General features: G+C 46.0%; 1 protein-coding gene across 1 annotated transcript in view; it reads left to right on the top strand.

Moving 5' to 3' along the window:
• PTPRT (protein tyrosine phosphatase receptor type T) overlaps window positions 1–13,366 on the top strand; it is a gene marked incomplete at both ends in the record, with an annotated part of 1,080,119 nt that overhangs the window by 1,017,472 nt on the left and 49,281 nt on the right. Inside the window, 1 exon segment of the mRNA XM_082644817.1 lies at window positions 10,179–10,255. Coding sequence (XP_082500943.1) covers window positions 10,179–10,255 — 77 coding nt within the window.

Raw genomic sequence — 13,366 nt, forward strand, 5'->3', positions numbered from 1 at the left:
CTTCTTTATCCATTCATCTCTTGATAGACACTTGGGTTGCTTTCATGTCTTGGCTATTGTAAATAATGCTGCTATGAACATTGGGGTGTGTATACCTTTTCAAATTACTGTTTTCATTTTCTTTGGATATATACTCAGGAGTGGAATTGCTGGATCATCTGGTAGTTCTCTTTTTAGTTTTTTGGGGAACTTCCATACTGTTTTTCCACAGTGGCTGCACCAATTTACATTCCCACCAACAGTGTACAAGGGTTCCCTTTTCTCCACATCCTTGCCAATATTTGTTGTTTGTGGTCTTTTTGATGATAGCCGTTCTTACAGGTATGAGGTGATATTACACTGGGGTTTTGATTGGCATTTCCCTGATGATTAGCAAGGTTGAGCGTACAAACCTCTGATGTTATCCACAGAGATCAGCTTCCAGTTTAGAGAGGCAGGTGCGGAAGGCTGAAGGGCAAACAAGAGACCCAGGACATTTTCATTTTCTGAGACCTCTAACCCCCTAAGTTAAGACAAGCCACTGGGCTGAGGTGTCTTGGAGTACTGGGCATGGGGTCCAGCAGACCCAGGTGCTAGTCTCAGTTCTGCCCTTTACCTCGCGCATGACCTTCAACATGGTCACGTCATCTCTCTGACACTCAGGTTCACATCTTTCAGTGCAAAGAGTGCAAATTAAGATGAATAAATATTGACTCTGAACCTGGTTGTATAGACTTTTAAACCTAGATGACACTAAGTCTAGCCTCTTTGAGTTCACAGGCAAGGAGCAATGGTCCAGAGATGTAGAACCCTGCCCACGGTCACGCAGAGTCTGTAGGACAGCCAGGACCAGAGCTCCGGGCTCTTGCTGCCCGGATGCCACGAGCTCCCTACCAAGGAGTCCCTCTGCATCTAGACATACCTGTGCTCTTGGGGGAGCATGCGCTGAGGACTCTGACCTCAGAGCAGAAGATCAGGATGAACCCTTCAGAGAGGCTGTTTTCACTTCCAGAGAGGAACTCAGATTCAAGTCAAACTCAGGGGCTCCTTCTCAGAGCTGTTGCTCTGCTGACTTCTGGGGAGACCGTACTGGATGTCAAAATGGGTGCCTTGTTCAGTGTTCCCAACTCCCCCTTCTCCTTGGCTGTCTCTGAGGGTGGCTCCTGCCTGGGCCTTACAGAGTGATCCTGGTGCAGAAACCTTCAGTGCCCTTGTTTGTCAGAGGACTTGTTCGGGTCACTGGAGCCCTCTCTGACTGCTTGCCGGGACTGCCAAGAAATTAAATGTCCCCAGGAGCAGCTCTCAATCCATGACTGATGGGGGTGCGGGTATAAGTACCCCAGGTCCCTCCCCACTGAGGTGGAATAACTTGGAGGTGTGTATTCACACTCTCTCCTGGAGTAGCAGGAGAAAGTAAGCCCCAGCTGTCTACAGCAGTAACTTGCTTGATGACACAAGCCTCACTGGTTTCCTTCCTTTCTGCCTCTTACTTCCCATTCCCCTTCCAGTGTTTCCTGGGATCAGCAAGTCCTTGCATTTCAGTCCTTGTCTCAGTTTCTGCTTCGGAAGGAATCCGGATCAGAAACCTTCCTCTCTTTCTTCAGACAGTCCCCTTAGTGGGGTGTGGGCTGGACATCCTGCTTCGGATGAATCCACAAATTCATCGGATAGGCCACTGTCCCCCAACTTCTCTCAGTGCTCTGTGCCTCTATGCTTAAGGCCCCTCTATGGCCCCAAAGCTTTCATCTGTTGGAACAGCTCCTCACAGGGCCCTGCAGAATGGAGCAGCCCAGCCTCAGCCAGCAGGGAACTGGCAGCACAAGGAGACGCACAGAATGTCGGGCTGTTTCCCTGTCATACCCAGGCCACCTGCTACCTTGGTAATAGTAATTCAATCAAGATTGAATGAGGAGACCTTTAGCTTCAGTGGGGTACCTGGGCAGTCTCGGCAGGATTACCTGAGTCCTTGCTCTCCACTCGTGCAAGATGATGGCCTTAACATTTCCAGTACTTCTAGGAAATGATTTTTCAGCTCCACAATTCATTGTAATGAGTCAAATCTCTTTCCTCGGAAAAATTGCACCTTTTCTTTACCTTCCTCAGTGCCCAGAAGATAGGAGGAAAGCGTTCTGTATCCAAATGCTATTGTCTTCCCTGCCCCACCTCTCTGAAGTGATTCTCTAAGTGGATGTGACTTGAGAAGGCAGACTTATTGGGTTACCTCTGATGATGGAGGAGGGAGGAGGAACTGGTTTGCTTTGAGAGTTAGAGCTGTGCGTGGGAGGACACTGAGCCCTCTCCCCTGGCCAGGGATGGGGGCTGGGACACACAGTGGGATGGGACAGTGTCAGAGTCAGAACCAGCATGGGTGTAGAGGCAGTGCGTCTTGGGGTTCCTGGAGAGGTAGGGACCCCACTACTCTACAAAGAAGCTCTCAGCCTTATACCTTCTGAGTTGTTAAATTTCTTGGAGCCTTGATTTTCTCAGCCACAAAATGGGTTATGATGAGAATCAAATGGCATAGCATCCATAGGCTTCTAGCATGGTGCCTGGAGCATCTTATGCACTCCACAAGATAAATTTCTGTTCCTTACACCCAGCACAGGTGAGTCTCTAGTCTCATGGCCTAATTCCAGTAAAAACTTTTGGTCTTTCCCAAGACAAATTGAATAGCCAAGGCACCCCCTATGCTAGATAACTGAACATCAAATGGTCTGTACGTTGAAACCTGAGTGTGCATCAGAATCTCCTGGGGGGCTTGTTAAAATACAGATTGCTGGGCTCCACCCCAGAGTTTCAGATTCGGTGGGTCTGGGCTGGGACTCCAGTATCTGCATTTCTAACAAATTCCCAGATGTCATTGATGCTATTGGCCAAGGAACTATATTTTGAAAACCACTGGTCTAGAGTTACAATAAAATTGAATTTACACATTTGCATTGATTTCTTACAATACACCAGGTGCCCTCATATCTAACTGCTTTTCATCCTTGCAACAAGTCTGCAAAGGTAGAGAGGATTTTGATGTTGTCGTTGGGTAACTTGAGGCTCAGGAAGGTACATCAACTGCTCTGGGTGATAGAGTTAGTGACAGACCTCAGGTCTGCCTTCAGAGCCTTCCCAAGCCCTCCCTCTCTGTGCTGAAGGCAGTGATTGGCTGCCAGTCTTGGGTCTGCAGGTGGGGTGAGGGGTCAGCTATGAGGCGAGGAAGAATTTGAGCACAGGATCCAGGCACACTATGCCAGCCTTGTATAGAGGAAAGGGCCTGGGTCCCAGACCAGGTTACCTAAAATCAATTGTATGGCTAAAAGCAAGGGACTGGCTCCTTTCCTGTTCTCAGCCTTTCAGACACAAATATGAATTCATGTATTGAACAGATAATTATTGAGCACCTACTATGTGCCATACACTGTAGAGGAGTTTAGTAAATAAGGTGCCCATTCTTAAATAGGGCATGAAGGAGAGCCATGGGTTAGTCAGATCGTCACAGAAATAAAACTGCTCTAAGAGCTCTGAAGACAAGTACAGGGAGCTATTAGAGTCTGGGGTGGAGAGATCATAGAAGGCTTCCTGAGGAAGGAAGATTGAGCTGAAGAATGAGATGTTGCCAGCCTTATGGGGTTGAGGGCATTCCTTTCATGTGCAAAGGCCCTGTGGTCAGAGCAGACATCATGCATTTGAGCAACAGAAAGAAGGGCACAGTTTTCAGAGTAATATGTGGGGAGGGGGACATGAGGCTGGACTTGGGAAATAGGTCCCAAAGCAGGTCATGCAAGGCATTGTGGGGTCTGGTCAGGCTTTGTTCTCTGTCAGTGATGTCTTGGAACTGATTCATACCAGCTTGCAAGAGATGATGGTTATATTTTCAGGAATTTTGTGAGCCAGTTGATACCACATTGGTAGCTTGAAATCAGTCATGGTGGGAGTATTTATATCACAGAAATCAGATGTCACAGATCAGGGCCATTTCTTCCTCCAGAGAGCTCTTTGTTAAACTTTTACAACCTACCACTGGGCTTTGTTCGAAAACTACAAGGAACAGATTGATTCTAGAGGGGCAATGTTTCTGTTCCCCTTGAGTTGTGTTCCAGGGAGCTCTTTGGATCTCCATGTCTTTGCAGTTATGCCTTCTCTCTACCAGTGGCCACTGGTTCTCTCCTCCTCCGTGCAAGCCAGTGCTGGCCCACCTCCTACCTCAGCTGAGAGCCAGGTGAAGCCAGGCTCCTGCACCTTCTCTTACCTCACCGTTGAGGAGTTTGTTTCTCCTCTATGTGACTTCTTCACTTGTCTTGAATATCAAACAAGGAGTACCAGATTAGCTGTTTCTCAAGCTTGCAAAATGTAGATAGAGCATAATGAACTTTCTGGGCTGCTTGTAAATTACTTTGTATAAACTCCTTTACATCACCCACTGCCCCATCTTTCTCCATGTGCATGTGGATAAACACAGTTTTTTTTTATCCTTCTAATTATATAAAGTTAGAAGGAGAAGGGGACACAGAATAATATTAGCATCTCCCAGAAGGAATAAATAAACCATGAGGGCAGTGCTACTCCTTGCAATGCCTTTCTGGTGGACCTATAGCTGAATTCTGCCCTTTCATGAATATACACAGTAACTCTTTGCCTCTGCAGAAAGATGGATTTACATTTTGTACAGAAGGGCAAATGGGAAGCACTAAGTTTCTAACTGTCTCCGCCATCAGCTCACTGCCTGCCTCACATCCAGTCCAGAACCACCATTTATTACGCACCTGCTGCATACCAGGCACTGTCCTCACACTTTTTTTAAGAGCAGTTTTAGTTTCAGAAACATTAAGCGGAATGTCCAGAGAGTTCCTGTTTACTCCTACCTCCCACCCCGCTTCAGTTTCCCCTGTTATTAACGTCTTACATCAGTGTGATACATTTATTACAATTGGTGAACCAATATTGATCCATTTTTTTAATAAGGTAGTATCTCATTTTTTTATTGAAGTTTAGTTGATTTACAATATTATATGTTACAAGTGTACAATATAATGATTCACAGTTTTTAAAGGTTATACTCCATTTATGGTTATTATAAAATATTGGCTATTTTCCCTGTGTTGTACATTACATCCTTGTAGCTTATTTTATACATAACAGTTTGTACCGCTTAATCCCTTACCCCTATAATGACCCTCCGCTTTCCCTTTCCCTTTCCCCACTGGTAACCACTAGTTTGTTCTCTGTATCTTTGAGTCTGCTTCTTTTTTGTTATAATCACTAGTTTGTTGTATTTTTTAGATTCCACATATAAGTGATATCATATAGTATTTGTCTTTCTCTGTCTGACTTATTTCACTTAGCATAATACCTTCCAAGTCCATCTATGTTGTTGCAAATGGCAAAATTTCATTCTTTTTTTATGGCTGAGTAATATTCCATCCCATATATATACACCACATCTTTTTTTTTTTTTTTTTTTAGTGTTTGGGGTTTTTTTTCTCTTAACATTTTTATTGGAGTATCATTGCTTTACAATGGTGTGTTAGTTTCTGCTTTATAACAAAGTGAATCAGTTATACATATACATATGTTCCCATATCTCTTCCCTCTTACATCTCCCTCCCTCCCACCCTCCCTATCCCACCCATCTAGGTGGTCACCAAGCACCGAGCTGATCTCCCTGTGCTTTGCGATCCATTATTACTAGCTAAAGTCCATAGTTTACCTTCGAGTCCACTCTGTGTTGTGCAGTTCTGTAGGATTTTAAACATGTACAGTGCCACATATCCACCATTACAGTCTTATACAGAAGTGTCACTGCCCTAAAAGTTCCCTGTGCTCTACCTAGTCATCCCTGCGCCCAAGTCCCTGGCAACCACGGATCTTTTTACTGCCTCCATAGTTTTGCCTTCTCCAAAATGTCATAGAGTTGGAATCATACACTATGAAGCCTTTCAGGCTGGGTTTTTTCACTTAGCAGTATGCGTTTATGTTTCCTCCATGTCCTTTCCTGGTTTGAGAACTCATTTCTTTATATTACCAAAGACATGGAGGTACCATGACTTGTTTGTCCATTCACCTATTGAAGGACATCTTGGTTTTTCTTAAGTTTTGGCAATTATGAGTAAACCTGCTACAAACATCCATGTGCAGGTTTTTGTGTGGACATAAGTTTCAGCTCCTTTGGGTAAATACCAGACAGTCATTGCTGGATCATATGATAAGAGTGTGTTTAGTTTTGGAAGAAATTTCCAAACTGTCTTCCAAAGTGGCTCTACCATTTTGCTTTCCCATCAGCAGTAAGTGAGAATTCCTGTTGCTCTCCATCCTCGCCAGCATTTGGTGTTGTCAGGGTTCTGGATTTGGGCCATTCTAGTAGGTGAATAGAGGTATCTTTTTGTTGTTTTAATTTGCAGTTCCTAATGACATATGATACTGAACATCTTTTCATATGCTTATTTGCCATCCATATATCTTTTTTCGTGAGGTGTCCGTTCAGATCATTTGCCCATTTTTTAATGGGGTTGTTTTCTTATTGTTGAGTTTTAAGAGGTCTTTGTATACTGTGGATACAACTCCTTTATCGGATAGTCTTTTTCAAACTTTTTCTCCCAATCCGTGGCTCATCTTTTCATTCTCTTAACGTCCTCACACTTTTCATGCCTGCATTTTCTCATTTAATCCTCCCAACATTCTGTGAGCTATATAGTATTGAGCCATGTAGCATTTTCCTAAGAAAACCAAGGCTTAGAGAGATCAACTGACTTGCTAAGCAATGGAGCTAAGATCTGAACCCAGATCTGACCCATAGCTTCAGACCTCCCATCACCACGTCTACTCTCCTACTTGCCACAGGTTAGCCCATGTGGGAATAAATCTTGATCATTTTGTACTAAAGTACCCTTTCACAGTCTCAGAAGGTAGTCTCTATTTGGATGCTCTGCAGAGCCCAGCATGGTGACTTGCATCTAAGTACCTGAATAGGGCATAGAAAGCCCTCTTCAATCTAACCCCCACCTACCTCCTCTGCCTCTTCTCCCACTGCTACTTGCCTCCCATTCCATGTTCACAAGACAAGAAACTGTTCGCAGGTCGCCAATATGCCTGTTTCTCCAGGACCTCTGCTCTCACTCTTGCTGTTCTCTCTGATGGAAAGACCCTTCCTCATTGTCCACTGGTCAAGCCTTACTTTCAATTCCTCATTCACATATCACTTCACAAAGCCCTCTAGTCCCCACTTTCTAGACCTTCAAATTTCACTTCTGTGTACAGTCTGTCTCCCCCACTACATTGACAAACTCCCTGAGCACTTGGAAAATACTTTCCAAGTCCCTTCCACAAGCCTGTGTGTAGTAGGTGCTCAGTGAATTTGTTCTTAATAAATGAATAAAGAGGTGATACTGACAAACGCCATCATCTGGTGGTTAGAGGCACCTCTCATCTTTAAGAATATTTAACTAAAAGAAATAAGTTTGTTTCTTTTCTTTTTCTTTTTAATCATATTTGCTTTCAGACTTTCAATTTCATTTTATATTAATGAAAATTCCCTTTCAATGTTTTACACCAGAATCTCTGTTTCCAGTGCTTTAGACCTCAAGGGCAGGCATAACTCAATAAATAAAGGAGATTTTTTGAATGGATAAGTCATTAGTGAGACCAATGAGTGAAAACACATTACACATTTTTCACTTTTTTGAGCCTTACAGTTTTGGTAACCGCTGGTAACAAGGCTTAACAGTCTGAGCTCAGAGTCAGCTGCTGGGTCTTGTCTGAACCCCTGCTGGGTGGATGTCCCCCAGGACGTCCCACTGCAGGAGCTAGGGACCAGACACTTGCACAGACTGCCGTACCTGCGAGATGCTAGAAGTCCAGGGACAGCACATCGTGTGAACAGAGCAGGGATTCAGGGTCAGACAGTCCTAAGATAGAATCCCAGCCACTTGTAGGCTGTGTAATGTTGGAAACTTGCTTAATCTCTCTGAGCCCCAGTTTCTTCATCTGTGAAATGGGAAGAATAAAAATACTACATCATTAGTATAATAATCTATGGAGCAATTTGGAGGAATAAATGATTGAGTGAGATAATGTATGTGAAGCCTCTGGTATCTACCATCAACTCCATAAAGATTAGCTTCAAACTCCTTCCGCACTTCACACCCCACTCTGCCACCCACCCAAAGCGATCACTTAGACCTCCCGCCCACTCCCTCTGGTTGATTCCACGGAAACTATTCCCCATGATGAGTAAGAAACATGGCATCTAGTGTAGCTCAGTATCTAGCACAGTGCCTGCCATATGGCAGATGCTCACTTAACTATTTTTGAATTGATTAATTAGTTAATGAATGAATGGACGTGGGGTGGTGTCCTGTCCAGCCCTGGCCTGCTTGTCCATCCTTGGTCCCATTCCTTGCCTTCTCCTGCTCAACTTTCCATCATAGGAATCTGACCCTTGCAGGTTGCATTTCTCAGCCTCTCGTCAGCTAGCTGCTGTTTGGCCAGTGACGTGCACTGCTGGGAGATTGGAAGGTGGGAGAAAGGAAGAAGCCGGGGCATTTCTCCCTCTGTGTCCCAATCAGAGGCACCTTCTTGAACAGTGAGGGAGTCTCCTCCTCTTCTCCAGCTCCCACCAGAGAGGCCCACTGCAGCTCCCGCTTCCACAGGTGGCCCCCAGCCTTGGGCTCTGGTGCCCTCGCTTCCTCCCTCTGTCCCGCCGACCCTGGGGAGACAGTGTCTCCTTGTTGACGTTTATCTCTGAGTTACTTCTCCCTCCTCCCTTTAGCCTCTCAACTCTTCCATCACCCAGGTAACCACTTCTCTGTCATTAATTCTCTCTGCTGTGTACCCTTGAAGTACTTTCTACTATCCTGCTTAGACCCCTCTGGGGAATCAGGAGTGTCTGAGCTCAGAGTTAAGAGAACCCCACTCTTCCAAGCTCCACCATCCACTGGCCATGTGGCCATTCAATCCTTGGGAGCCTCAGTTTCCTCATTTGTAACAAAGGTTGACAGCATCCATCTTACTTCTCTCCCAGGGTCACTGTGAGAGTCCACTGAGATAATCCATTCATCTACTCACCAAGTACTTATTGAGTACCTGTCACAGGTGCGTGCAGAGGATAGAACAAGGGGCAAAACACCTAATGTCCCTGTTCCTGGGGGTTCCAGTGAGTAGTAATAGGTGGCCTTGTAAACTACGAAGTTCTGGAAAAAGCTAATGGGATTTGGTGACCCGACTTCCTTGATCCCCATAAACCTTTGGGGGTGCCCAGAGTTCTCCAGTCCACTTATGGGGAGCCCTAGCCCTGACCTAGAGTAAGGTGGCCTGACCAGTGGATGCAGCAACACGCGGTGATACGTGCATAGTGACGGGGACAGAAAGCTGAGCCCCTCCCCCCACCAGACCCAACCCAGGTGTTCTGTTTGCGTGTCCTCTAGCATATCGGAGCTCACTTTAATTAACTGTAAAGGATTAGCCTGATTCTTCTGCTGTAATAGGTTTTTCTTTTAATCATTTTTATTTGGTGTTATTTGAAGTAAGCGTGCCATTGACTAAAGCCTGCAAATCTTGTTTGTGCCTAGATTGTTTTTGAAATGGTTTTCTCTGTAACACAATTTTTAGTTATTGATGACCTCTTTTAATATAGTGCTTTAGTCGGCTTCACTTGAATTATAATATTGATAACAATATGTGGCTGACAGTCTATTTGCAGCAATATTCCAAGAGGCAAAAGGCAAGCATTTGTGCACTTGTGGAAAATAGGTAAATTTGCCAGTTTTAAGCAGGCATGAAAATGGGGCATATTAATTTGGATCTAACACCTCTCGCTTCCTGAGTGTTTTCATATGGTCTTTCCTGTGTTGTCTTCTGGAGAAGGCATTTCCATCCCCATTTTAATGACAGAATCACTAAGATTTAAAGAAGCAGGTCAGTTTCCCCGGTAGGTAATGACAAAACCAGAATCAGAAGGGCAGGTGGAAAAAAAGAGAAGAAGCATATACAGGCCCATTTTTAAGGCACAGTAATCTCCCTAAGCCTCTATTTCCTTATCTGTAAATGGGGATAATAACGGAGGGTGATGATGCTAGGGGTTAAATGAGAGCGTGTCTGTCAGTAGCATGGTGCCTGGTACATGACGATTGATAAATCGTGGCTCTAAAGCAGGGCAGAGCTCACCCGAAGCCTTCTCATCACCCATCCCCTTGTTTTCTGCTCTCTCTTTGCAGATGACCATTCTCGAGTGAGGCTGCTGGTGCTGGATGGAGACCCACACTCCGACTACATCAACGCCAACTACATTGATGTGAGGCTCTCCACGGGGCTGGGCAGCTGGGTTCTGGGGTTGGCTGCGGTAGGCTCAAGATCTGTGGCTGTGCCTCCAGCCGCTTCCCCGGACAGTGGCCCTCCTAGAACAGGCCCAGAGGGTCTGGTTCCTCCCTGTAACTAGTGTAACCCACGCTGATTGGCCATCTAAAGCTGCATCCACTTTCAGGCTGGCTGGAGTAGCCTGCTCTGTGGGAACCCAGGATTGCCAGTCTTGTTCATTCACCCATTAATTCTTTTGTATGTATGTCCGTTTACCCATTCATTCATTTATTTGAAGGTACAGCCATTTATGCAACAAAAATTTCAGAATACCTACTGTATGTTGGATGCTATAGGAACCATAAAGCTAAAAATGCCATGGTCTCTACCCTCTAAAACCTTAGCAGGAAGATAAGCTGTGCACATCAATAATTCCAGGGCAAACTAGAAAGTGGTGAGTGTCATGAGTTCAGATAAAATGCTACAGGGATTCAGAGGTGGGAGGGAAAAAGTCACTTTTATATCAGGAATGCGAAGTGTGATGTGAACCAAAGCTTCAAGCACAGGTAGAATTTAAAATCAAAGAGGGGGAAGATGGGCCTCTGCCAAAGAAAAGCACAAGCTGAGATGTAGCAGAGGGTGTGTAGCAGCTCAGTTTGAGGGGAGCAGAGACTCTATAATGGGAATAGTGGAAAATAAGGTTGGAGCTAGATCACTGATGCTTTGTGATCAAACGTAGGAAGTCAGACTTTATTTTGTAGGCAAGAGAAAGCTATGGCAAGTTTTTGATCAAGGAGGTGACCAGTTCAGAGCTGAGCTTTGGGATGATTTATCTATTGCCCAGGGTAAGATAGATGAGAAGGAAGAAGGTATGGGAATAAGACCCCCAATTAGGAAAGGGGGCTGCTTCCGTGTTCCAGAGAATATGGAGGAAGGAACTAAATACAACAGGAGCCAAGACGGGCATACACGGAAGTAAGAGAGTTTGTAAAAGGGAAGCATGGTCACTGGGGCCAGAGAGACATCCCAGAATGACTGATGCAAGCCAGGCTTCTGAGGACCTCAGGTAGGAGCCCGAGAACCTTGACGAAAGGCTCAGAGATCCACCTTGGTGCCTCTGACTCCCAAGTGTTTTTATAGACAAGCTATAAGGCACTGTGGCATGCTTTTGAATTCCCCATTGTGTATTGAGCCTTCTGTTAGGCATTTGCCTGTTTGCCCTCAGATCTATTCCTTGTCCTTCCCTGTTCTGCTTTGTGTTGCTGGTATGCGTGTGTGTCTGTGTGTGCATGTGTGTGCGTTTGTGTGCGTGTGCATGTTTCTATGTGTTGCATGTTTGTGTGCGTGTGTGTGCATGTGGGTGTTTTTGTGTGCATGTGCGTGTGTGTGCATGTGTGTATGTGCGTCTGTGTGCATGTGTGTATGTGCGTCTCTGTGCATGTGTGTGTGCATGTGTGTGTGCGTGTTTGCGCGCATGTGTGTGTGCGTGTGTGCATGTGCGTCTTTGTGTGTGTGTGCGTGTGTGTCTTTGTGTGTGTGTGTGCGTGTGTGCAGGGAGGAAAGTGAGCTGACCCTTTAAGGAAGGTGCAGTGGGAGATTGGCAGGTGATGGGAAGGGAGAAGCCATCCTATCTATTTGCCTCTCTTGTTTCCTGGGATGGCAGCTCCAGCAGTGGCTGCATCCCATTTGTGGCTCCATCAAGCAGGACCACCAGACTGATCCAGCCTCGACAAGGTGGCCCCAGCTCCTGGGCTCTGGCGACTTCTCTGTCTCCTGTTATCTGCTGGTTCTAGGGGTGACCACATCCTCTTGCTGTTGCTGATCTCTGGGTGGCCTCACTGTTCCATTTTGCAACTCAGCTCCTCCATCACCTGTATAACCAGCTCCCTGTACTGAATTCCCTCTGTCTGAAACACCTGGAATGGTTCTCCACCTGGACTCTGGCTAACAAGAAAATTCACAAGGAGATGGCCAGTTCTGAGCAGCCTGTCTCCAACCTGGAGAAAGCACTCAGCATTCACCCATCATGCCTTCCACCTTTCCCTCATGCATCTAGTATTCATTTCTCACACACAGCAGATCCTCCACTGTGTGCTGGAAACACAGACCTTAAAAGGGACTCAAGTCTGGTGAGGGAGTCAGATAAGAAAAGAGACCCTCAAAGAGCAGGGGCCATGGGAACATAAAGGAAAATCAAAGCCTCAAGGTGGGAGTGGTGTGGTCAGTGAAGCCTTCCTGGAGGAGGTGACACAGTGCTGCTTTAGCCAACGAGTGAGAGTCAGCCGATGGTAGTCAGGCAAGAAGGACCGATGGTAGCTGAAGAATTATTGATCACCTCTAGTGTAGCAACGTTGCCTTAACTAGTATCACAACTCACGAAGTAAATGCCATTACTACCCATTTCCAGATGAGTGAACTGGGGCTCTCAAGGTTATGAAACTTCTCCAGGATGTGAGGGAGGGGACAGCAGGAGTCTGCATCGGCGGTGCCTCCCCAGCCATGCCCTGCTGGCTTTAATAACGACGGTCATGCAACAACAACAGCCCAGGGCTCTCAGTGAGCCACTCTTGGGCCCTGTGAGGGGTGGTTTTAGATGAATCTGTTTATTGAGACCTCCCAATAGCCCTCTAGGGTAGGTGACCACCCCCATTTTCCAGATAGGGAAGCTGAGGTTTAAAGAGATTGCACAGCCTGGGCGTGGGCATCTGGTCCGTGGCAGAAGCAGGCTAGAAATCAGACCCGAATGACTCCCAGGCCAGGGCTTTTGGTCCTGCTCCTCCTCACCCACTCAAAAGACACCACGTTGCACGCAGCACACAATGGGGACTCGGGCAGCACATGCTGAACCAGACTGAGTTGGTTCCTTCCATTTCTCCTTGACTTTGACTCTGGCTGAGTGGATGTGGCAGCCCTGACAGCCGTGCCCACGAGGGGTCTGCTGGCCCAAGTTGCCATATCTGGTATTCACTGCCTGAGTGCTAACCTCCGGCAAAAGGCATTTTCCTGGATAGACAATCCAAAGTTGAGTAAGGGTGTGACTGCGGTCAGAGCCAAGATGCACTTTGGTATTTTATAGGCCACAAAGGACATTGCTTTAAATGCAAGCGAG

Source organism: Mesoplodon mirus (genome assembly GCF_964341445.2).
Source record: "Mesoplodon mirus genome assembly, chromosome: 15".
In the NCBI taxonomy this organism is placed as follows: Eukaryota; Metazoa; Chordata; class Mammalia; order Artiodactyla; family Ziphiidae; genus Mesoplodon; species Mesoplodon mirus.